At 41.1% G+C, this 26,137-nt stretch overlaps 1 protein-coding gene and 1 long non-coding RNA gene across 3 annotated transcripts in view; both read left to right on the top strand.

The window, feature by feature from the left end:
* The window catches only part of LOC133535176 (contactin-4-like), a 645,232-nt gene extending 625,815 nt beyond the window's left edge, over positions 1-19,417 (top strand). For both annotated transcript variants that reach the window (XM_061874742.1, XM_061874741.1), the window contains 4 exons: positions 8,784-8,970; positions 9,044-9,156; positions 16,135-16,303; positions 19,200-19,417. In XM_061874742.1, the coding sequence (XP_061730726.1) occupies positions 8,784-8,970; positions 9,044-9,156; positions 16,135-16,303; positions 19,200-19,291 (561 nt within the window). In that variant the 3' untranslated portion in view covers positions 19,292-19,417. The remainder of the gene's footprint in view (positions 1-8,783; positions 8,971-9,043; positions 9,157-16,134; positions 16,304-19,199) is intronic.
* Positions 19,418-19,465: 48 nt separating this feature from the next.
* LOC133535175 (uncharacterized) lies at positions 19,466-25,930 on the top strand. The gene is made up of 2 exons (XR_009802172.1): positions 19,466-25,825; positions 25,860-25,930. It is a non-coding gene; the product is annotated as an uncharacterized LOC133535175 (long non-coding RNA).
* Positions 25,931-26,137: the final 207 nt, after the last annotated feature.

The raw sequence follows: 26,137 nt of genomic DNA, 5'->3' as shown, positions 1-26,137 counted from the left end.
TCGCTTGACCGCTCTGTTCAATATTAAAGCTTCACAACAAACTAAGAAACACCGGCTGTGTTTATGTTGCTAAAGGCAGCTGTAATCCACCGCTTTCCACCAACAGCATTCTTCTTTGACGTCTCCATTATTAATTGAACAAATTGCAAAAGATTCAGCAACACAGATGTCCAAAATACTGTGTAATTATGCGATTAAAGCAGACGACGTTTAGCCGTGAGTGGTGCTGGGCTAAAATGTCCGCTCCAACCAATAACGTCACAAGCACGTGTCAACATAAGCGTCATCATTCTGCGACGTTTTCAACAGGGCACATCGCGGGAAATTTTAAATTGCAATTTAGTAAACTAAACCGGCTATATTGGCATGTGTTGCAATGTTAATATTTCATCATTAATATATAAACTATCAGACTGTGTGGTCGGTAGTTGTGGGTCTCAGTAGGCCTTTAAGTACTGTGCTATCTTGGTTTAAGAGTTTTAGGGGTTGTGTGACAGCACTCATTACCCAAAATACCGGTTGTGTGCCGTCAGGACCGGCAAGGCCTAACCCAGGGGTAGGGAACCTATGGCTCTAGAGCCAGATGTGGCTCTTTTGATGACTGCATCTGGCTCTCAGATAAATCTTAGCTGACATTGCTTAACACGATAAGTCATGAATAATTCCGCTGGTAATCACAATTTTAAAAACAACGTTTAAAATATAAAACATTCTCATGCATTTTCATCCATCCATCCGGTTTCTACCACACCTGTTCAAGAAGTCATATTAATGGTAAGAATTATTTTATTTATTTTTGGTTAGCCTCAGAATAACAATGTCATTAAAAAGAATAAGAGACTTATTATACTCTAAAAATGTTGGTATTTCTTAAAAATGCATGCATATAGTTGTATTCAGTGTTAAAAAAATAATAAATGATATGGCTCTCACGGAAATACTTTTAAAAATATTTGACTTGCATGGCTCTCTCAGCCAAAAAGGTTCCCGACCCCTGGCCTAACATAACCAGACATAACCATAATTAAAGATACAATTATTTTTAGAGACAGATGTCCCTTTGGGACAGTGGACCCTATTGAATTTCTAAGGTTTTATTATTATTATTCTTTATTATTATACCACCACCTCTTTGAGCTGTAATTTGACCCCTTTAACATGCTTCAAAACTCGACACACACATCAGGACTGGCGAAATTTGCGATCCAATCAAAAAACCAAACCCCAAAACTCAAAATTGCATTCTAGCACCACCTAGGAAGAAAACACAGGAAAAGAACTTTGTCTAACTTCCAGTAGGAATGTCGTAGAAACATGAAATAAAAAACACTACGTAGGTCTCAGTTAGACCTATATTCCATCCTCTAACACCACCCAGCTAAAATCAACAGGAAGTTTGCTATTCCCTCTTCAATACAAAAGTTGGTTAAAAAATGTTGCTTTTTTTCAAACATTATGTCGTCTGAGGCCGTTTGTCGTTTCGGCTTCAAATAAGCACAGAAGAGAGATTGAACCCTTCTGATTAAAAGTTAAAGAAAGAGTTTTAATTACTACCCCACTTTAGATTTTATGTGCCCGCAAAGAACTATTGTGCTGCTGCTGTTGTCACAAAATGGCGGCTTTCTGCTCAGACAAAACTGTAGGACTGTCATACACACATGAAACAAAAACCTCAATATAGGTCTCACTGAGACCTATATTTCACACACTGACCGCCCCCAACTAAAATTAACAGGAAGTTTGCTATTCCCACTTCAATACAACAACTGCATCACATTCACCATGCATTATAATCTCAAAATGGCGGCACCAAGGCGTCCTTATAAAATGCCCAAGCCACTTTACAACTGTTATTACTATGAGACTGATGTATAACACATGTGTGTACAACTTTTTAATAATCCATCCATCCATCTTCTACCGCTTATCTGGGCTTGGGTCGCGGGGGCAGCAGTCCAAGCAGTCCCGTTCATCGCTGCTTGCAGCTTTAATTTTATTTGCTTTTCCCTAAATATCTAAAAGTATTCATATTCTCTTCATGTCATATTATGCTCGTTCCAGTGCTGTTGTTTTTAGTTTTAGTTTGTGTCCAATCAGAATTCAGTTAGCTTATGTTGCCATGCTGTAAGAAATCTGTCAGAGGCCTTCAGAATCAACAATGCGGGTGTCTGTGCACTGTACGAGAACGGGGACATATAGTTGTGTACAGGGAGGAGTAAACGGCACAGACCACCAGGGGGCGTAGTTAAGCTCTAGATTTATTTATATACAAAACCCGTTTCCATTTGAGTTGGGAAATTGTGTTAGATGTAAATACAAACAGAATACAATGATTTGCAAATCCTTTTTAACTCATATTTAGTTGAATGCACTACAAAGACAACATATTTGATGTTCAAACTCATAAACTTAATTTTTTTTGCAAATAATAATTAACTTACAATTTCATGGCTGCAACATGTGCCAAAGTAGTTGGGAAAGGGCATGTTCACCACTGTGTTACATCACCTTTTCTTTTAACAACACTCAGTAAATGTTTGGGAACTGAGGAAACTAATTGTTGAAGCTTTGAAAGTGGAATTCTTTCTCATTCTTTTATGTAGAGCTTCAGTCCTTCAACAGTCCGGGGTCTCCGCTGTCGTATTTTACGCTTTATAATGCCCCACACATTTTCAATGGGAGACAGGTCTGGACTGCAGGCGGGCCAGGAAAGTATCCGCGCTCTTTTACTACGAAACCACGCTGATGTAACATGTGGCTTGACATTGTCTTGCTGAAATAAGCAGGGGCGTCTATGATAACGTTGCTTGGATGACAACATATGTTGCTCCAAAACCTGTATGGACCTTTCAGCATTAATGGTGCCTTCACAGATGTGTAAGTTACCCATGCCTTGGCCACTAATACACCCCCATACCATCACAGATGCTGGCTTTTGAACTTTGCATCAATAACAGTCTGGATGGTTCGCTTCCCCTTTGGTCTGGATGACACAACGTTGAATATTTCCAAAAATAATTTGAAATGTGGACTCGTCAGACCACAGAACACTTTTCCACTTTGCATCAGTCCATCTTAGATGAGCTCGGGCCCAGCGAAAGCCAGCGGCGTTCCTTGGTGTTGTTGAAAAATGGGTTGTGTTTTGCATAGCAGAGTTTTAACTTGCACTTACAGATGTTGAAGGAACTCTCCTGAAGGAATCAATAAAGTACTATCTATCTATCTATCTATCTATCTATCTATCTATCTATCTATCTATCTATCTATCTATCTATCTATCTATATAGCAACCAACTGTAATTACTGACAGTGGTTTTATGAAGTATTCTGAGCCCATGTGGTGATGTCCTTTACGCACAGATGTTGGTTTTTGATGCAGCACTGCCTGAGGGATCAACGGTCCATAATATCATGGCTTACGTGCAGTGATTTCTCCAGATTCTCTGAACCTTTTGATGATTTTGCGGACCGTAGATTGTAAAATCCCTAAATTCCTAGCAATAGCTCGTTGAGAAATGTTGTTCTAAAACTGTTTGACAATTTGCTTACAAATTGATGACCCTCACCCCATCCTTGTTTGGGAATTACTGAGCATTTCATGGAAGCTGCTTTTATAGCCAATCATGGCACCCACCTGTTCCCAATTAGCCTGCACACCTGTGGGATGTTCCAAAATAAGTGTTTGATGTGCATTTCTCAACTTTGTCAGTATTTATTGCCACCGTTCCCAACTTCTTTGTCACGTGTTGCTGGCATCAAATTCTAAAGATAATGATTATTTGGAAAAAAAAAAAATGTTTATCAGTTTGAACATGAAATATGTTGTCTTTGTAGCATATTCAACTGAATATGAGTTGAAAAGGATTTGCAAATCATTGTATTCTGTTTATATTTACAGCTAACACAATTTTCCAACTCATATGGAAACGGGGTTTGTACACTGTTGATGTGTTTCAATCCAGTGTAAGGCGTAAATGTGTTTCTGTAGAGAATTTCTCCAGCAATGGTCATGTGGTGACATAATTTGTGAATGATATTTTATATAGCTCTTTTTCTCTAATGACTCAAAGCGCTTTACATAGTGACACCCAATATCTAAGTTACATTTAAACCAGTGTGGGTGGCACTGGGAGCAGGTGGGTAAAGTGTCTTGCCCAAGGACACAACGGCAGTGACTAGGATGGCGGAAGCGGGGATTGAACCTGCAACCCTCAAGTTGCTGGCACGGCCGCTCTACCAACCGAGCTATACCACCCAATTTAGGGGTTTTTTGAGGTAGTTTTTGGAGTCGGACATCACTGAGGGCCTAGGCGGGAAACACACAGCCCGCCACTGCAAAATACTCAACCATTGTAGTGAATTGAATTGTCAAAAAGTCAAAAAAGGCCACAAATAAAGTCGTGGTCAAAAGTTTACATACACTTTTCATGACTGTCTTCAGTTTCCAATCATTTCTACAACTCTTATTTTTTTGTGATAGAGTGATTGGAGCACATACTTGTTGGTCACAAAAAACATTCATGAAGTTTGGTTCTTTAACAATTTTATTATGGGTCTACTGAAAATGTGACAAAGTCTCCTAGGTTAAAAGTATACATACAGCAATGTTAATATTTGCTTACATGTCCCTTGGCAAGTTTCATTGCAATAAGGCACTTTTGGTAGCCATCCACAAGCTTCTGGCAAGATGCTGTTTGAAATGCCGACCACTCTTCTTGACATAATTGGCGCAGTTCAGCTAAATTTGTTGGTTTTCTGACATGGACTTGTTTCTTCAGCATTTGTGTTTCATCTGACCACAGAACTTTCCTCCAGAAGGTCTTATCTTTCTCCATGTGATGTCAGATGAAACAAAAATTGAGCTGTTTGGCCACAATACCCAGCAATGTTTGGAGGAGATCAATCCCAGACACACAATTCCTACCGTCAAGCATGGTGGTGGTAGTATTATGCTCTGGGCCTGTTTTGCTGCCAATGGAACTGGTGCTTTACAGAGAGTAAATGGAACAATGAAACAGGAGGATTAACTCCAAATTCTTCAGGACAACATAAAGTCATCAGCCCGGAGGTTGGGTCTTTGGCGCAGTTGGGTGTTCCAACAGGACAATGACCCCAAACACACGTCAAAAGTGGTAAAGAAATGGCTAAATCAGGCTAGAATGAAGGTTTTAGAATGGCCTTACCAAAGTCCTGACTGAAACATATGGACAATGCTGAAGAAACAAGTCCATGTCAGAAAACCAACCCATTTAGCTGAACTGCATCAATTTTGTCAAGAGGAGTGGTCAAAAATTCCACCAGAAGCTTGTGGATGGCTACCAAAAGTGCCTTATTGTAGTGAAACTTGCCAAGGGACATGTTAGCAAATATTAACATTGCTGTATGTACACTTTTGACCCAGCAGATTTGCTCACATTTTCAGTAGACCCATAATAAATTCATAAAAGAACCAAACTTCATGAATATGACCAACAAGTATGTGCTCCAATCACTCTATCACAAAAAAATTTGACTTGTAGAAATGACTGAAAACTCAAGACAGCCATAAAATTATGTTCTTTACAAGTGTATGTAAACTTTTGACCAGGACTCTATGTGTCCGTGTCTCTCACAAAAAAGTGCAGTTCCCCTTTAGCATACTTGTCAACGCTCCCGAATTTTCCGGGAGACTCACAAAATTCAGCGCCTCTCCCGAAAACCTCCCGGGACAAATTTTCTCCCGAAAATCTCCCGAAATTCAGGCGGAGCTGGAGGCCACGCGCCCTCCAGCTCCACGTGGACCCGAGTGACGTGTCCACAGCCTGTTTTCACGTCTGCTTTCCCACAATATAAACAGATGGCCTGGTCCAAGACGTTATAACTGTAGAATGTCACCGACGTCCCACTGGGTCATTATTGTCACCGATGTCCCACTGGGTGTGAGTTTTCCTTGCCCTTATGTGGGCCTACCGAGGATGTCGTAGTGGTTTGTGCAGCCCTTTGAGACACTAGTGATTTAGGGCTATATAAGTAAACATTGATTGATTGATTGATTGATAGAATGATCGAGGGCGAATTCTTGGTTTATTATTAGGCAGTCTCATTAACGTCTTCCCAGCACGGCAACAACACATAACAACAGCAGTCACGTTTTCGTCTACCGTAAAGCAGTTTGTCTGCCGTAAAAAGCAATGTTGTGACACTCTTAAACAGGACAATACTGCCATCTACTGTACATGCATATGTGACAGTAACATCTACAGCTTTTAGAGCAGTGGTTCTCAACCTTTTTTCAGTGATTTACCCCAAGTGAACATTTTTTTTAATTCAAGTACCCCCTAATTAGAACAAAGCATTTTTGGTTGAAAAAAAGAGATAAAAAGGTAAAATACAGCACTATGTCATCAGTTTCTGATTTATTAAATTGTATAACAGTGCAAAATATTGCTCATTTGTAGTGGTCTTTCTTGAACTATTTAGAAAAAAAGATATAAAAATAGTGATTCAATTATAAATAAAGATTTCTACACATACTGCGATGAGGTGGCGACTTGTCCAGGGTGTACCGCGCCTTCCGCCCGATTGTAGCTAAGATAGGCACCAGCGCCCCCCACGACCCCAAAGGGAATAAGCGGTAGGAAATGGATGGATGGATAGCTATAAATATACTCCTCCCCTCTTAACCACGCCCCCAACAACGCCCAACCCCCAAACACGCCCCCCCCCCCCATCCTCCAGAAATCGGAGGTCTGAAGGTTGGCAAGTATGCCTTTGGATTCTGCTCTTCTTTGAAATCCCAGATGAGAACAAAGAAGCTATTTCCACCCATTGGATGCATGAAATGGCAGATATATAAATTGTTGACCACTCAAAGTCAACAGAGGAGAAGAGTGTGTGAAAATCATTCTTGCGAGGAAAGTCAAATTATATTTGGGCTGCCAAGCATGTCTGCCGTTTCTGCGCTGACAACCGCGGTGACAAAGAAAACCTGTTATTAGTATTTGCAGGCAGGCAGGCCTTGAATATTCCTTCCATTTGTTTCACTTGTTTTGTAAAGTGACACTGTTTACCTCCCACCTTAAAAGTGGTGTTGCCGTCCGACACGAGCGAGTCCAAACAAAAGACGTGCAAAGGTAACACGGTGTTATGGTTAAACTAAGGGAGTGACGGAAAACGGACACCAGGTGGCAGTAATGTCCAAAGATTTATTTTATATATAGTGAATATACAGTTGGGCAAAAAAGTATTTAGTCAGTCACCGATTGTGCAAGTTCTCCCGCTTCAAATGATGACAGAGGTCTGTAATTTTCATCATAGGTACACTTCAACTGTGAGAGACAGAATGTGGAAAAAAAATCCAGGAATTCACATTGTAGGAATTTTAAAGAATTTATTTGTAAATTATGGTGGAAAATAAGTATTTGGTCAACCATTCAAAGCTCTCACTGATGGAAGGAGGTTTTGGCTCCAAATCTCAGGATACATGGCCCATTCATTCTTTCCTTAACACGGATCAATCGTCCTGTCCCCTTAGCAGAAAAACAGCCCCAAAGCATGATGTTTCCACCCCCCATGCTTCACAGTAGGTATGGTGTTCTTGGGATGCAACTCAGTATTCTTCTTCCTCCAAACACGACGAGTTGAGTTTATGCCAAAATGGATACATGGATGATACAGCAGAGGATTGGGAGAATGTCATGTGGTCAGATGAAACCAAAATAGAACTTTTTGGTATAAACTCAACTTGTCGTGTTTGGAGGAAGAAGAATATTGAGTTGCATCCCAAAAACACCATACCTACTGTGAAACATGGGGGTGGAAACATCATGCTTTGGGGCTGGAAACATCATGCTTTGGGGCTGTTTTTCTGCTAAGGGGACAGGACGATTGATCCGTGTTAAGGAAAGAATGAATGGGGCCATGTATCGTGAGATTTTGAGCCAAAACCTCCTTCCATCAGTGAGAGCTTTGAATGGTTGACCAAATACTTATTTTCCAACATAATTTACAAATAAATTCTTTAAAATTCCTACAATGTGAATTCCTGGATTTTTTTTTCCACATTCTGTCTCTCACAGTTGAAGTGTACCTATGATGAAAACTACAGACCTCTGTCATCATTTGAAGTGGGAGAACTTGCACAACCGCTGGCTGACTAAATACTTTTTTGCCCCACTGTATATATATGTAATAAGAATAATAAACAATATAAATTAAACTAAGGAAATGGAGAGTGGACGAGATCCAAAAGTGTATGTGATGTGAGGCTATGTGTGTGATTAGCTGAGGTGTGTGTTACCAAATGTTGTGAAGAGATGAAGAACACGGAAGTCCGGGAGGTTGAGAATCCAAAAGGGCAGTCAGGGAGGCAAGGGGAACTAGAGGGGATCGCAGGAGAACACGGGGAGCGCTGCGAGAAGACAATAGGAACATCAGACACAATGGAAACACGGAACTCGCAGGGGAAGAGCGAGTATGCGGAATGGAAGCCAGATACGGGATGCTTACTCATGTACAGAAGACTATACTCCGGTGCCGGTATGCCAGGTTGTCCAGGCTTATGAAGGCAGGTCCTTCATTACAGGCAGGTGTAGTGATTGTCTGTGAATGATTGCAGCTGGCGGCTCGTCCCTGGATGTGCGCGCCCGTGGGCGTGTCCCGAGTTGCGCACAGACGGATGAGTAGTCTGAGCCGTAACACAGAGCGTCTTTTTGTCCAGCCGAGTTCATACCTGATTGACAGGAAGCAGCGGAATTCCTTTTAAAGTGTCTTTTGTGGTGTTGTTCTGTTTTCATTTTCCTCAGCTCAGATACTGGGGTCGAGGTGAAAAGGAAGACGCGGCCAATGTGCAAAGGACCGTGGGGAATCAGACGTCGACTGTTATTCACGGCATGAGAGGCAGCACTTCATATTACATCTCGGTGAGGGCGTACAACACCGCGGGAGCCGGACCGCCCAGCGCCACCGTCAGCATCACCACCAAAAAGCCTCGTACGCAGCACGTCTGATTATACTTGTCGTCGGCTTTCTACGTGCTTATGTTGTCGCTTTTTGTTTTCCTCAGCGCCAAGCCAGCCTCCTGGTAAAGTGATGTGGAACACGTCCAACTCCAAGATAATATTGAACTGGGAGCAGGTTAAAGCCCTGGAGAATGAGTCCGAGGTCACCGGTTACAAAGTAAACACCTTGTCTCATTTTTTTTCCCATTCATACAGTCACGATTAAAAGTTTACTTACACTTGTAAAGAAAGCTAAAGTACCAATGATTGTCACACACACACTAGGTGTGGTGAAATGTGTCCTCTGCATTTGAGCCATCCCCTTTATCACACCCTGGGAGGTGAGGGGAGCAGCGGGCAGCAGCGGAGCCACGCCCGGGAATCATTTGTGGTGATTTAACCCCTAATTCCAAGCCTTGATGCTGAGTGCCAAGCAGGGAGGTAATGGCTCCCATTTTTATAGTCTTTGGTACGACTCGGCCGGGGTTTGAACTCACAACCTCCCGATCTCAGGGCAGACACTCTAACCCAGTGGTTCTTAACCTTGTTGGAGGTACCCAACCCCACCAGTTTTTTAAATATTTTTAAAAATCTCACGTACCCATTGGCATACCTTCAAGTACCCCCATTTGAGAATCACTGTTTTAGACAACTTCACTCACTGCGGGTGTTGCGGTTTGAAAATATATTTCCTGCTTCGAGCCGTAGCGTTTCTGCTCGAATGGATTCTTCATGCATCCCCCCGAGTAACGTTTCTAAGTTTTACAATACAACTAAAACAATTCATACTTACTTAACCATCCTATGTGTGATGTCTGTAGGAGTGTCTTCATGCACATTTGTGCGTGACACGGTAATGTAATCAAGCGAGCGTTGTCAGTACTAGCGTATATGCTAACACATTTACAAATGTTTCTTTTAATATGATTAACTTATAACGACATTCTTTTTGTAATGCTTAATTTTTGTAAATTTACCACAAAAAAAAAAAAAAAAATGTCACCGCAGAGTTTTTGAGTCTGGAGAGTTAAAGTTAAAGTACCAATGATGTCAAACACACAAGGTGTGGCGAAATTTTTCTCTGCATTTGACCCATCCCCTTTTTCACCCCCTGGGAGGTGAGGGGAGCAGTGGGCAGCAGCGGAGCCACGCCCGGGAATCATTTGTGGTGATTTAACCCCCAATTCCGACCCTTGATGCTGAGTGCCAAGCAGGGAGGTAATGGCTCCCATTTTTATAGTCTTTGGTATGACTCGGCCGGGGTTTGAACTCACAACCTCCCGATCTCAGGGCAGACACTCTACTCAGTGGTTCTTAACCTTGTTAGAGGTGCCCAACCCTACCAGTTTCATATCACCAAACCCTTCTTAAGTGAAAAATAAAATGTTTTTTTTTTTTTTTCAAATTCAAGAAAATCTTGGTGCACAAAATGAACTGTACATGAACCTCACCTTGTTCACAGAACAAAACCAACACAGTTCATAATTTCACAACAAATTACACACCTTACACACATTACCACAAATTGATTAACGTGGACCCCGACTTAAACAAGTTGAAAAACTTATTCGGTTGATACCATTTAGTGGTCAGTTGTACGGAATATGTACTATACTGTGTAAACTGTACTGTTTTATATAATGTATTCTCTTCTTTTGCTATCTCCTAGTAAAAGTTTCAATCAATGAATCAAAAAACCTGCAAATCAGATGGAAAATTAGAGGGTTGCATTGTTTGGGGGTTTCCATAATTCCCCGACAGGGAGGAGTTTTATTTACACGATAATTCGGATGTGTCTATACTTCCATGGCGGGGGCTCCGCCGAAACCCTGAGGCCGACTCACCGAACCCCTAAGGTTCGATCAAACCCAGGTTAAGAACCACTGCTCTAACCACTAGGCCACTGAGTAGGTTGATCATAATGTCATGGCTGTATTGAGTTTCCAATCATTTCTACAACTCTTATTTTTTTGTGATAGAGTGATTGGAGCACATACTTGTTGGTCACAAAAAACATTCATGAAGTTTGGTTCTTTTATGAATTTATTATGGGTCTACTGAAAATGTGAGCAAATGTGCTGGGTCAAAAGTATACATACAGTAATGTTAATATTTGCTAACATGTCCCTTGGCAAGTTTCACTGCAATAAGGCGCTTTTGGTAGCCTTCCAAAAGCTTCTGGTTGAATTTTTGACCACTCCTTTTGACAAAATTGATGCAGTTCAGCTAAATGTGTTGGTTTTCTAACATGGACTTGTTTCTTCAGCATTGTCCACACGTTTAAGTCAGGACTTTGGGAAGGCCATTCTAAAACCTTAATTCTAGCCTGATTTAGCCATTTATCTACCACTTTTGACGTGTGTTTGGGGTCATTGACCTGTTGGAACACCCAACTGTGCCCAAGACCCAAACTCCGAGCTGAAGATTTTAGCCAAACAGCTCGATTTTTGTTTCATCTGACATCACATGGTCAAAGATAAGACCTTCTGGAGGAAAGGTGTTTAGTCAGATGAAACAAAAAGGTAGCTGTTTGGCCACAAACTGGTGCTTTACAGAGAGTAAATGGGACAATGAAAAAGGAGGATTACCTTCAAATTCTTCAGGACAACCTAAGATCATCAGCCCAGAGGTTGGGTCTTGGGCGCAGTTGGGTGTTCACTGCAATAAGGCTCTCTTGGTAGCCTTCCACAAGCTTCTGGTTGACATTATGACCACTCCTCTTGACAAAATTAGTGCAGTTCTGCTAAATATGTTGGTTTTCTGACATGGACTTGTTTCTTCAGCATTGTCCACACGTTTAAGTCAGGACTTTGGGAAGGCCATTCTAAAACCTTAATTCTAGCCTGATTTAGCCATTCCTTTACCACTTTTGACATGTGTTTGGGCTCATTGTCCTGTTGGAACACCCAACTGTGCCCAAGACCCAACCTCCTTTTGTGTTTCATCTGACATCACATGGACAAAGATAAGACCTTCTGGAGGAAAGTTCTTTAGTCAGATGAAATGAAAATGTAGCTGTTTGGCCACATTACCCAGCAATAGGTTTGGAGGAGAAAAGGTGAGGCCTTTAATCCCATGAACACCACACCTACTGTCAAACATGGTGGTGGTAGTATTATGCTCTGGGCCTGTTTTACTGCCAATAGAACTAGTGCTTTACAGAGAGTAAATGGGACAATGAAAGAGGAGGATTACCTCAAAATTCTTCAGGACAACCTAAAATCATCAGCCCAGAGGTTGGGTCTTTGGCGCAGTTGGGTGTTCACTGCAATAAGGCGCTCTTGGTAGCCTTCCACAAGCTTCTGGATAAGTTTTTGACCAATCCTCTTGACAAAATTGGTGGAGTTCAGCTACATTTGCTGGTTTTCTGACATGGACTTGTTTCTTCAGCATTGTCCACACGTTTAAGTCAGGACTTTGGGAAGGCCATTATAAAACCTTCATTCTAGCCTGATTTAGCCATTCCTTTACCACTTTTGATGTGTGTTTGGGGTCATTGTCCTGTTGGAACACCCAACTGTGCCCAAGATCAACCTCCTTTTGTGTTTCATCTGACATCACATGGACAAAGATAAGACCTTCTGGAGGAAAGTTCTTTAGTCAGATGAAATGAAAATGTAGCTGTTTGGCCACATTACCCAGCAATAGGTTTGGAGGAGAAAAGGTGAGGCCTTTAATCCCATGAACACCACACCTACTGTCAAACATGGTGGTGGTAGTATTATGCTCTGGGCCTGTTTTACTGCCAATAGAACTGGTGCTTTACAGAGAGTAAATGGGACAATGAAAGAGGAAGATTACCTCAAAATTCTTCAGGACAACCTAAAATCATCAGCCCAGAGGTTGGGTCTTGGGCCCAGTTTGGTGTTCACTGCAATAAGGCTCTCTTGGTAGCCTTCCACAAGCTTCTGGATAAGTTTTTGACCACTCCTCTTGACAAAATTGGTGGAGTTCAGCTACATTTGTTGGTTTTCTGACATGGACTTGTTTCTTCAGCATTGTCCACACGTTTAAGTCAGGACTTTGGGAAGGCCATTATAAAACCTTCATTCTAGCCTGATTTAGCCATTCCTTTACCACATTTGACGTGTGTTTGGGGTCATTGTCCTGTTGGAACACCCAACTGTGCCCAAGATCAACCTCCTTTTGTGTTTCATCTGACATCACATGGACAAAGATAAGACCTTCTGGAGGAAAGTTCTTTAGTCAGATGAAATGAAAATGTAGCTGTTTGGCCACATTACCCAGCAATAGGTTTGGAGGAGAAAAGGTGAGGCCTTTAATCCCATGAACACCACACCTACTGTCAAACATGGTGGTGGTAGTATTATGCTCTGGGCCTGTTTTACTGCCAATAGAACTGGTGCTTTACAGAGAGTAAATGGGACAATGAAAGAGGAAGATTACCTCAAAATTCTTCAGGACAACCTAAAATCATCAGCCCAGAGGTTGGGTCTTTGGCGCAGTTGGGTGTTCACTGCAATAAGGCTCTCTTGGTAGCCTTCCACAAGCTTCTGGATAAGTTTTTGACCAATCCTCTTGACAAAATTGGTGGAGTTCAGCTACATTTGCTGGTTTTCTGACATGGACTTGTTTCTTCAGCATTGTCCACACGTTTAAGTCAGGACTTTGGGAAGGCCATTATAAAACCTTCATTCTAGCCTGATTTAGCCATTCCTTTACCACTTTTGATGTGTGTTTGGGGTCATTGTCCTGTTGGAACACCCAACTGTGCCCAAGATCAACCTCCTTTTGTGTTTCATCTGACATCACATGGACAAAGATAAGACCTTCTGGAGGAAAGTTCTTTAGTCAGATGAAATGAAAATGTAGCTGTTTGGCCACATTACCCAGCAATAGGTTTGGAGGAGAAAAGGTGAGGCCTTTAATCCCATGAACACCACACCTACTGTCAAACATGGTGGTGGTAGTATTATGCTCTGGGCCTGTTTTACTGCCAATAGAACTGGTGCTTTACAGAGAGTAAATGGGACAATGAAAGAGGAAGATTACCTCAAAATTCTTCAGGACAACCTAAAATCATCAGCCCAGAGGTTGGGTCTTTGGCGCAGTTGGGTGTTCACTGCAATAAGGCTCTCTTGGTAGCCTTCCACAAGCTTCTGGATAAGTTTTTGACCAATCCTCTTGACAAAATTGGTGGAGTTCAGCTACATTTGCTGGTTTTCTGACATGGACTTGTTTCTTCAGCATTGTCCACACGTTTAAGTCAGGACTTTGGGAAGGCCATTATAAAACCTTCATTCTAGCCTGATTTAGCCATTCCTTTACCACTTTTGATGTGTGTTTGGGGTCATTGTCCTGTTGGAACACCCAACTGTGCCCAAGACCCAACCTCCTTTTGTGTTTCATCTGACATCACATGGACAAAGATAAGACCTTCTGGAGGAAAGTTCTTTAGTCAGATGAAATGAAAATGTAGCTGTTTGGCCACATTACCCAGCAATAGGTTTGGAGGAGAAAAGGTGAGGCCTTTAATCCCATGAACACCACACCTACTGTCAAACATGGTGGTGGTAGTATTATGCTCTGGGCCTGTTTTGCTGCCAATGGAACTGGTGCTTTACAGAGAGTAAATGGGACATCGAAAAAGGAGGATTACCTCCAAATCCTTCAGGACAACCTAAGATCATCAGCCCAGAGGTTGGGTCTTGGGCGCAGTTGGGTGTTCACTGCAATAAGGCACTCTTGGTAGCCTTCCACAAGCTTCTGGATACATTTTTGACCATTCCTCTTGACAAAATTGGTGGAGTACAGCTACATTTGTTGGTTTTCGGACATGGACTTGTTTCTTCAGCATTGTCCACACGTTTAAGTCAGGACTTTGGGAAGGCCATTCTAAAACCTTCATTCTAGCCTGATTTAGCCATTCCTTTACCACTTTTGATGTGTGTTTGGGGTCATTGTCCTGTTGGAGCACCCAACTGTGCCCAAGACCCAACCTCAGGGCTGAAGAATTTTGAGGTAATCCTCCTTTTTCATTGTCCTATTTACTCTCTGTAAAGCACTAGTTCCATTGGCAGCAAAATAGGCCCAGAGCATAATACTACCACCACCATGCTTGACAATAGGTATGGTGATCATGGGATTAAAGGCCTCACCTTTTCTCCCCCAAAACATATTGCTGAGTATTGTGGCCGAATAGCTAAATTTTTGTTTCATCTGACCACAGAACTTTCTTCCTGAATGTCTTATGGATATTGTGCAGGATTGCTTGTTATTTTTTTGGACAGTAGTCTGTTTATTTCAATTTTTAGTTTTTCCTTTATTACCACTTGTGTTATTTATTTTACCCCATATTTGTTCCCACAACCGCACCTTGAGTTGGAGTCTTTAATCTCGTTATATGCAAATATAATGACAATAAAGTCTATTCTATTCTATTTTATTCTATTCTATTCTATTCTACAGGGGTGATGATTTTAGGTTGTCCTGAAGAATTTGGAGGTAATCCTCCTTTTTCATTGTCCCATTTACTCTCTGTAAAGCACCAGTTCCAATTGGTAGCAAAACAGGCCCAGAGCATAATACTACCACCACCATGCTTGACGGTAGGTTTGGTGTTCCTGGGATTAAAGGCCTCACCTTTTCTCCTCCAAACATATTGCTGGGCATTGAGGCCAAACAGCTAAATGTTTGTTTCATCTGACATCACATGGAGAAAGATAAGACCTTCTGGAGGAAAGTTCTGTGGTCAGATGAAACACAAATGCTGAAGAAACAATTTCAAATCAGAAAAGCAACACATTTAGCTGAACTGCACCAATTTTTTTAAGAGTGGTCAAAAATTCATCCAGAAGCTTGTGGATGGCTTCCAAAAGTGCCTTATTGTAGTGAAACTTGCCAAGGGACATGTTAGCAAATATGAACATTGCTGTATGTATACTTTTGACCCAGCAGATTGGGTCACATTTTCAGTAGACCCATAATAAATTCATAAAAGAACCAAACTTTATGAATGTTTTTTGTGACCAACAAGTATGTGCTCCAATCACTCTGTCACAAAAAATAAGAGTTGTAGAAATGATTGGAAACTCAAGACAGCCATGACATTATGTTTCTTTACAAGTGTATGTAAACTTTTGACCAGGACTGTATTTGTGGCCTTTTTTAACTGACCCAATTGGACCGTGTTTAGGTGCTGTACAAGAAGAACCAACACGGTCGCCCCAATGTCATGGAGACAAACACCACCTCCGTGGAGCTCACGCTGCCCACCGATGAGGATTACATCATCCAGATAAAACCGTTTGGCGAGGGAGGGGAAGGCAGCAGTAGTCGGCAGATCACCATCCCGAGGATACCAGGTCAGTGGAGAGATAGTTAGTGTCCTCGGTGCAGAGCTGCGTAATCCGCTCTCCTGCTGCTGCCTGAACACGGCAGATTAGAAATCGTCATCATCGAAGGAGCAGAGAGAGCGGAAAAAATTAAAAAGCTGCAATGGACCATTGTGTCATTGGAACACCACTTTGTTATACAATCAAATTCGATAGAAACTCTGAGGTCAACCCTAAACGTGTCGACTGCAGTTCATATTTCCAAACAATTGTTCCCTTTGGAAAAAAAACAAAAACTTATATTTCGGACTATAAGGCGCACTTAAATGCCTTTCATTTTCTCAAAAATCGACAGTGCTCCTTATAGCCCAGTGCGCCTAATCTACGGCATGATTCTGGTTGCGCTTTCCGACCTCGAAGCAACTTTATTTGGTACATGGTGTAATAAGTGTGACCAGTAGATGGCAGTCACTCATAAGAGATACGTGTCGACTGCAATATGATGGCAGTAAAAAAGACCAAAATGTTAAATGTTCCATTGAGAATATAGAACATTACATACGGCACTCAAAAATCCGTCAAAATGTTTTTAATACGACTTTGGTAAGCTATGAAGCCGCACCACTTGATTGATTGTCGGCGCATTAAACATACGAGTATTATTATGGTGTGTTTTCTTAGTAACTAGCAGACATATTACCTGACGTTTTCTTTCGCAATATTATGTAAAATCAACTTTTCTTACCTAATGTGTATTTGGGATCTGCATAAGTGCTGAAAATGTGCGCACGTCCGTCACTGTAGTCCGTGGGGTCACCGTAGTCGATAAGCTTCTTCTTTTTCCTCTACCTTCTTATATGGCATTAATTTTTCCGCTGTTGCCATTTTTATATAAAGTAGAGTAAAGTTCCTACTAGTACCAGTACCAAAATATTGGTATCGGAACACCCCTAGTATGTACAGTATGTAGATTGCCCAGAAAAGGCGGTACAAATTATAGTTGCGTGCTGCAAGTTACACAACGTTGCAAAACAGCACAGGTTGGAGCATGATGCTGGATGTGCAGTAAATGAGTGTTTCCATGGTGACAGCCGGTCGAATGCGCAGAAACCTCATTTAAAGTAGACGGTCTGCAGACATTTTCCACGCCTCTGGTTAGATCACTACTAATTATACAGTCAATTTTCATAGTTTGCATATGCTAATGCCTGTTTTTTAGCATCTTGGTACAAACCCTGTTTCCATATGAGTTGAGAAAGTGTGTTAGATGTAAATATAAACAGAATACAATGAATGCAAATCCTTTTCAACCCATATTCAGTTGAATCCAGTACAAAGACAATATATTTGATATTCAAACTCATAAACTTTATATTTTTTTTGCAAATAATAATTAACTTAGAGTTTCATGGCTGCAACACGTGCCAAAGTAGTTGGGAAAGGGCATGTTCACCACTGTGTTACATCACCTTTTCTTTTAACAACACTCAATAAACGTTTGGGAACTGAGGAAACTAATTGTTGAAGCTTTGAAAGTGGAATTCTTTCCCATTCTTGTTTTATGTAGAGCTTCAGTCGTTCTGCTGTCGTATTTTACGCTTCATAATGCGCCACACATTTTTGATGGGAGACATGTCTGGACTGCAGGCGGGCCAGGAAAGTACCCGCACTCTTTTTTTATGAAGCCAGGCTGTTTTAACACGTGCTGAATGTGTCTTGGCATTGTCTTGCTGAAATAAGCAGGGGTGTCCATGAAAAAGACGGGGCTTGGATGGCAGCATATGTTGTTCCAAAACCTGTATGTACCTTTCAGCATTAATGGTGCCTTCACAGATGTGTAAGGTACCCATGCCTTGGGCACTAATGCACCCCCATACCATCACAGATGCTGGCTTTTCAACTTTGTGTCGATAACAGTCTGGATGGTTCGCTTCCTCTTTGGTCCGGATGACACGATGTTAAATATTTCCAAAAACAATTTGAAATGTGGACTCGTCAGACAACAGAACACTTTTCCACTTTGCATCAGTCCATCTCAAATGATCTCGGGCCCAGAGAAGCCGGCGGCGTTTCTGGATGTTGTTGATAAATGGTTTTCGCTTTGCATAGTAGAGCTTTAACTTGCACTTACAGATGTAGCGACCAACTTTATTTAGTGACAGTGGTTTTCTGAAGTGTCCCTGAGCCTATGTGGTGATATCCTTTAGAGATTGATATCAGTTTTTGATACAGTGCAGTATGAGGGATGGAAGGTCACAGTCGTTCAATGTTGTTTTCCGGCCATGCCGCTTACGTGGAGTAATTTCTCCAGATTCTCTGAACCTTTTGATGATATTATGGAGCGTAGATGTTGAAATCCCAAAATTTTCTTGCAATTGCACTTTGAGAAAGGTTGTTCTTAAACTGTTTGACTATTTGCTCACACAGTTGTGGACAAAGGGGTGTACCTCGCCCCATCCTTTCTTGTGAAAGACTGAGCATTCTTTGGGAAGCTGTTTTTATACCCAATCATGGCACCCACCTGTTCCCAATTAGCCTGCACACTTGTGGGATGTTCCAAATAAGTGTTTGATGAGCATTCCTCAACTTTATCAGTGTTTATTGCCACCTTTCCCAACTTGTTTGTCACGTGTTGCTGGCATCAAATTCTAAAGTTAATGATTATTTGCAAAAAAAATTATATATTTATGAGTTTGAACATCAAAAATGTTGTCTTTGTAGCATATTCAACTGAATATGGCTTGAAAAGGATTTGCAAATCATTGTATTCTGTTTATATTTACATCTAACACAATTTCCCAACTCATATGGAAACGGGGTTTGTAGATTAGGCCATTATACATAAAAACATTATTAAAAAAAATGTTCAAAAAGATGCAGAAAAATATATATATTGACTGTCTGAATCTTTTCATTCCAATTTCAGGTCCCAACGCGGTGGGCTCAGCGTCCAAGGTCTCCACACTGTCAGCCCTCAGTACAATAGCACTTTCTTTCACAGCGCGGACATCTTTATGACAAACAGCTCCCAGTAGACCTTGTATCAGAAGTGGAGACAGTCTTCAGCAGATGATAGACACACTCTGGTGTAACTACACCCACTCATTTTGATTTACCGTAGAGGCAAAAGGAATACACAGACGCGGGGGGTTGGGGGGGGGGGGGGTTGGGGGGCAAAGTATGTGACGTCTGGGAAGGAGTCCCCGACGACACCTCGGTAAGCGCGAGAGCTCGACAGACGTCACGGCCGTCTTGTAACCAAAGCAGCTTTAATAAGGAGAGGACGAGAAAATGTTGCGTGTGCTTCGTTTTTGTATGACATGCCAAGAGTTTATTTTGTATTTATTTTATTATTTATTTATTTCAAAACTAAATGTAATGCCAGTCTGTGCATATTGCAACAAATGTATTTGAGTAACAAATAGCATACCGTTTAGGAATGGAACGAGACAATGAGACTATTGTCTCAAAAAAGAAAAAGAAAACATATTACATATACACATTTTGTTTTGAACAATATTTCATCTCGTTAGGAGAATCTCAAAGGAAGAAAGAACACAACTTTAAAGACAAACTGCACTTTTTTTCGGAATTTTGCCCGTCATCCACAAAGCCTTTATGTGAAACAAGAACATGTGTATTTCTCTTTTCTGTGCAATCTAAGCCATGACAAACTGCTAGCAAGAGGCAGCTATACAAAAAATCAAAAAACCACCAACAACGTTCCATTTACATGCCATGACTTGCATAATAACCAAGCTATTATAGTGGTCCCCAACCTTTTTGTAGCTGCGGAACGGTCAACGCTTGATAATTTGTACTGCGGGGAGGTGGGAGATTCTTTTTTTTTTTTTCTTTTTCTTTTGTCATGAAAACGGGAGGTTTTTTGGGTCGGTGCACTAATTTTAAGTGTATATTGTGTTTTTTATGTTGATTTAATAAAAAATAAAAAAATAAAATGTAATTAAAAGAATATATATTAATAAAAAATTCTTCTGCGGCCCGGTGGTTGGGGACCACTGAGCCATACTATACTTTACTGTTCTGGATAGGGTTGTACGGCATACAGGGATTAGTATAGTACCACGATACTAATGAATAATTTTCGGTACCATATCGCCCCTGAAACCCCCCGCACCCACGTCGTCGTCACGTCATGACATTGTTGGTTTCACGAGCAGAGGAGCATATTGGGCAGTGCACAATCACAGAGTACTTATAAGCAGACCCAGTATGTAGACGGAAAACGGAGAACGGATGCATTTTGGCTTAAAAACTGAAGATAAACGTGAAGTTATAACACTGAAACCTCCTCAGGAAGACGTGCTTTAAGACATGGTGTCGTGGAAATTTCCTAAAGACGATCCTTTAGTGACAAATAGCTTTAAAATGATTTATTAAAGTAACAAACAAATAATAACGAGCTTTGCAAAGCAAGACCAAACCAGAACGACACATCCGTTCGTTCCAGCTTGTTCTGCCTGCTTTAGAATATGTCATGACAATTATACATTTTCAGAAGTCCCACCCTCCACGCTCATTAACATACAGTACCCCAGTGAAAGAATATCCAAAGTCCTGTCAAGAGGAGGGGGTGTCGTTTGCCCAGATGGGGGTCAGGAAGAGATAACACATATGCCCGGTCAACTAAAGTCCACATGTCACATCAAAGACAGAGGAGACAGAGCTTGATCAGATTAGGTGTCTCTTGCAAAGCCTCACATTCCTAAGCCTAATAAACAACTTTTGGCAACCCACTCAAAGAACATCATCTATTTAAACAAGTATAAGTAATTTTGCTATCACAATGGCTAGCTAGCTAGCGGCTAACGTCCACCCGCCGTCAGCAGTGTTTTAGCTACTTATGAATCACTAATCCTAGTAAGTTTCTCACAAGGCTTCAAAATGTAAACAAACGCCATGGGTGGATCTACACCTAACATCCACTGTAATGATACCAAGTACAGGCACGTATCTAGTCCATACTACTATGATTACGTCGATATTTTTTGGCATCACAACATCTTCTTTAGTTTTTAAAACATTTATATTATGTTTATAAACTCAGGATATACGTTCCTGGACACATGAGGACTTTGAATATGACCAATGCATGATTCTGTAACTACTTGGTATCGGATTGATACCCACATTTTTGTGGTATCATCCAAAACTAATGTAAAGTATCCAAACAGAAGAATAAATGATTATTACATTTCTTTAGAAGTGTAAATGTTAAAAGACAAAATTAGCAGATATTAACAGTAAATAAACACGTGGATTAATAATTCATTTTTTCATGACAAAGAAAAAAAAATGATTTAGGGCTATAATAATAAACATGGATTGATTGAATGATTGATAGGAAAGTAACGAGGAACTATAGTTAATTAAAGTAATTTTCAGAACACCACTTTTAGCATGTACCTAAAACGGCATTGGATTTTTTTTTTTGAGGAACAAATCGGGTTCCGTTACCTGTATTGATTATCTGCTTCTTGCTAGCAGTTTTTCACTATTTAGATTGATTGATTGATTGCAACTTTTCTGAGTAGATTGCACATTACAGTACATATTCCGTACAATTGACCACTAAATGGTAACACTCCAATACGTTTTTCAACTTGTTTCACGTAAATCAATTCACGGTAAACGCAGAAAAAGAGAGAGATGTGTGTTCTTGTCTCGCATACGCAAAATTCCCCCTGAAAAAAAAGTGGAGTTACCTTTTTAAGGACAATATTCACAGTGCATACGTGATGAATAGAAAGTGTCCACAAAGGGATTTTATTGTGAAATGATAAGGGTCATCGATCAAAATAATTGAGTCTAGATCAGGGGTGTCCAAAGTGCAGCCTGGGGGTCCATATGCGTCCCAGAGTAGAGCATTGTACAAATCTCCTCAAGAATGAGACCTAAAAATGGCCAATAATACCTGTCCAGGTCCACACCTTAGCCCTGTTTTGTGGGAAGAAGCACACGGAAAAAATGTCCAAAAAATGCATTACTGGCATTATTTTCATGACAAATTGGTCTCACTAGCTCCTGTGGCACAGGGTATGAATCCTGCTCAGAATTGATTTAGGAAGGATTTACAAACTTAGGTTTTGATGAAGTTAAACGTGTTATTTTACACCAAAAAATATTAAACATAGGCTGTTCTTTAAAAAAAAAAAAAAACATGCATCAAATTAAATTCAAGTTTGTTTTAAAAATATAATAATCGTTTCAAACGAATAAAAAGTCAAAACATTTGTTCATGGAGTAGCTTATCAATCCATCTTCTTTTGCTTATCCAAGGTCAGGCCGCGGGGGCTGCAGCCTAAGCAGAGAAGCCCATACTCCACGTGGCCTCGTGCCGGAAGGATGTGCCCTAAACACTACACGATTCGATTCATAATTGATTCTTTATTCAAAATCAATACTTTTTAATAACATCGAAAGCCAGTTCTATGATTACCGACATTCCTCCATAAAATAGATAAACAGCTGTGATACATTTCTATATTTTTCTAACGAAAACTGGTTTTGTTTAATAAAATTCCACCCAATCAGAGAAGTATCCCACACTTCTATTTTCTAAAGTGAATCTGTACAGCAGAAATTAATATTTACATCAACAAATGGTTTTCCTGAGTAACTGAACAGGACAGATTTGAGAAAATATGTGATTTCTTTGATTTTTGATTTGTTAAGACGTTACAAATAAGGAACTCGCTATTCAAACCCGATTAAACACCTCCTCAGGAATGCGTCCGAGGTCCAATCGATGTGGAGAAGTAGAAGCTTTACTTTGAGCTCCTCACCCTATCTCTAACAAAGAACCCTTCCACCTGACAGAGGAAACTCATTTCGGCCGCTTGTCCTTCCGGGATCTTGTCCTTCCGGTCATAACCCAAAGCTCATGACCATAGGTGAGGATAGGAACCTAGATCGCCCGGTAAATTGAGAGCTTTGCCTTCCGGCTCAGCTCTCACAGCGTCTGCATTACTGAAGACGCTGCACCGATCCGCCTGTCGATTGCACGATCCACTCTTCCCTCACTCGGGAACAAGACCCGGAGGTACTTGTACTCCTCCACTTAGGGCAAAGTCTCCTCCTGAACCCGAAGATGGTATTCCACCCTTTTCCGGGCAAGAACCATGGATCTAGACTTCTTACCTCAGTCGCTTCACACTCAGTTGTGAACCGATACAGTCAGAGCTAAAGATCCTGATCAGATGAAGTCAGTAAAAAGAAGAAACCTAACCGGATCCCCTCAAAACCCTGACTAAATGTAATAAATGTCATGAACAGAATCGGTGACAAAGGGCAAGCCTTACCGGGAAAGGGTCAGACTTATGGCCGACAATACAGACCGAGGTCTGACACTGATCATACAGGTACCTCATACTCTCTGAACAATCCTCACAGGACTTCCTGAACCACACGGCTGAAGGCCTTCTCCAAGTCCACAAAGCATATGTAGACTGGTCGGACAAACTCCCGTGCACCCTGCCAAGAGTATAGTGCCGGTCCACAGTTCTTGAATCTGAGGTTTGACATCTCTTGCATAGGCTCCTCTCCAGTACACCTGGATAGACCTCAATGGATAGTTGGAGCACACCCTCCGGTTCTTCTTCTTAAATAGAGGAACCACCACCCGGGTCTGCCAATCCAAAGGCACCGCCCCCAATGTCCGCGCAATGCTGAAGAGTCTTGTCAACCAAGACAGCCTTGTAAGAAAATGAATCCTAGGGCCCTGTCATAATTATGCGTACAAATGTCTTGCAAAATGTGGAAAAGTTGTAGTTTGCACAAAGAAAATATTAGTAAAAAATACTCAAAAGAAAAAGTTTAATATCTCAAAGGATTTAAAAGGATGCCACCCAAACGTCTCCCTAGGGAGGTGTTTAGGGCACGCCCAACCGGACCCAGGACACGTTGGGAAGACTATGTCTCCCGGCTGGACTGGGAACGCCTCGGGATTCCCAGGGAAGAGCTGGACGACGTGGCTTGGGAGAGGGAAGTCTGGGCTTCCCTGCTTAGGCTGCTGCCCCCGTGACCCGACCTTGGATAAGCGGAAGAAGATGAATGGATGGATTTAGATTACATGAAATTTGCTTTGTTACTGATAACACAAAGCGTCGTTATTTTGTTCAGATAGTTAAAAGGCCTACTGAAATGAGATGTTCTTATTTAAACGGGGATAGCAGCTCCATTCTATGTGTCATACTTCATCATTTCGCGATTTTGCCATATTTTTGCTGAAAGGATTTAGTAGAGAACATCCACGATAAAGTTCTCAACTTTTGGTCGCTAATAAAAAAGCCTTGCCTGTACCGGAAGTAGCAGACGATGATGTCACCAGTGTGAGGTCTCCTCACGTCCTCACATTGTTTATAATGTGAGCCTATTTGGAGCGAGAAAACGACAATTTCCCCATTAATTTGAGCGAGGATAAAAGATTCGTGGATGAGGATATTGATAGCGAAGGACTAGAAAAAAATAAATAAAATAAAAATAAAGTTTAAAAAAAAGAGGCGATTGCATCGCAGATGTTTTTAGACACATTTACTAAGATAATTCTGGGAAATCCCTTATCTTTCTATTGTGTTGCTAGTGTTCTAGTGAGTTTTACAGTACCTGATAGTCGGAGGGGTGTGTCCACGGGTGTGTTGACGCCAGCTGCATGGACAGCGCAAGCTCCGCTGATCGCCGGTAAAAGGCGACTTTTTACCACAATTTTCTCACCGAAACCTGCTGGTTGACATGTGGTCGGGAAACATGTTCGCTTGACCGCTCTGATCCATAGTAAAGCTTCACCTCCGGGAATTTTAAACAAGGAATCACCGTGTGTTTGTGTGGCTAAAGGCTAAAGCTTCCCACCTCCATCTTTCTACTTAGACTTCTCCATTATTAATTGAACAAATTGCAAAAGATTCAGCAACACAGATGTCCAGAATACTGTGTAATTATGCGATGAAAAGAGACGACTTTTAGCCGCAAATGGTGCTGCGCTAATATGTCCCCTCCAACCAATAACGTCACAAATAGGGATGCACCGAAATGAAAATTTGTGGCCGAAGCCGAATAAAACTTAAACGCTTGGCTGAAGGCCGAATACCGAATAATGAATGCAGTTTTTCCCCAAAAAATTAATACTGCATAAATAGCATAGAATCAATATTTGGACATGTTTTTCAAATAAAGTAATTTTTTTGGAATATTGACATTTTTTTAATATTCCAGTAGCCTTTGCTTTTCAAAAAAAGCACAGTTTTTCATTTATATTAGGCCTTCAAACAAAACATGCATTCCAAAAAAAAAATTAAGTGCATTAAAGTGGGTAAACCCACAACAAATGAATTATTGTCCTTTTGGCAAAAGTCTGCTTAGCCACAGTAGATATGCTAATAATGTAAACAGAAGGCTCAAGTAAATCTCAATTAAGTGTGTGCTTGTAACCTCATACACTTATACAGGTAGCCTACACAACAGGCTAATAATGTAAACAGAAGGCTCAAGTAAATCTCAATAAGTGTGTGCTTGTAACCTCATACACTTATACAGGTACACAACATTGTAACCTCATACACTTATACAGGTACACAACATATCATACACTTATACAGGTACACAACATATCCCAACGTCACTGCACGTTGGTTGATTGCGTCACCGCGTCAAAAAATTGCGTCACACGCCACTATTCGGCCTTGTTTTTAACTCATTCCACCGAAGGCCGAATGTGGCTTTTTTTGCCATATTCGGCCGAATATGTTCGGTTACCGATTAATCGGTGCATCCCTAGTTACAAAAACGCGTCATCATTCCGCGACGTTTTCATCAGGAAACTCCGCGGGAAATTTAAAATTGCAATTT

Source organism: Nerophis ophidion, linkage group LG16 (genome assembly GCF_033978795.1).
Source record: "Nerophis ophidion isolate RoL-2023_Sa linkage group LG16, RoL_Noph_v1.0, whole genome shotgun sequence".
Classification (NCBI taxonomy): Eukaryota; Metazoa; Chordata; class Actinopteri; order Syngnathiformes; family Syngnathidae; genus Nerophis; species Nerophis ophidion.
Note: the sequence above shows the minus strand (reverse complement) of the source record. Positions and strands in the feature narration are given on the sequence as shown.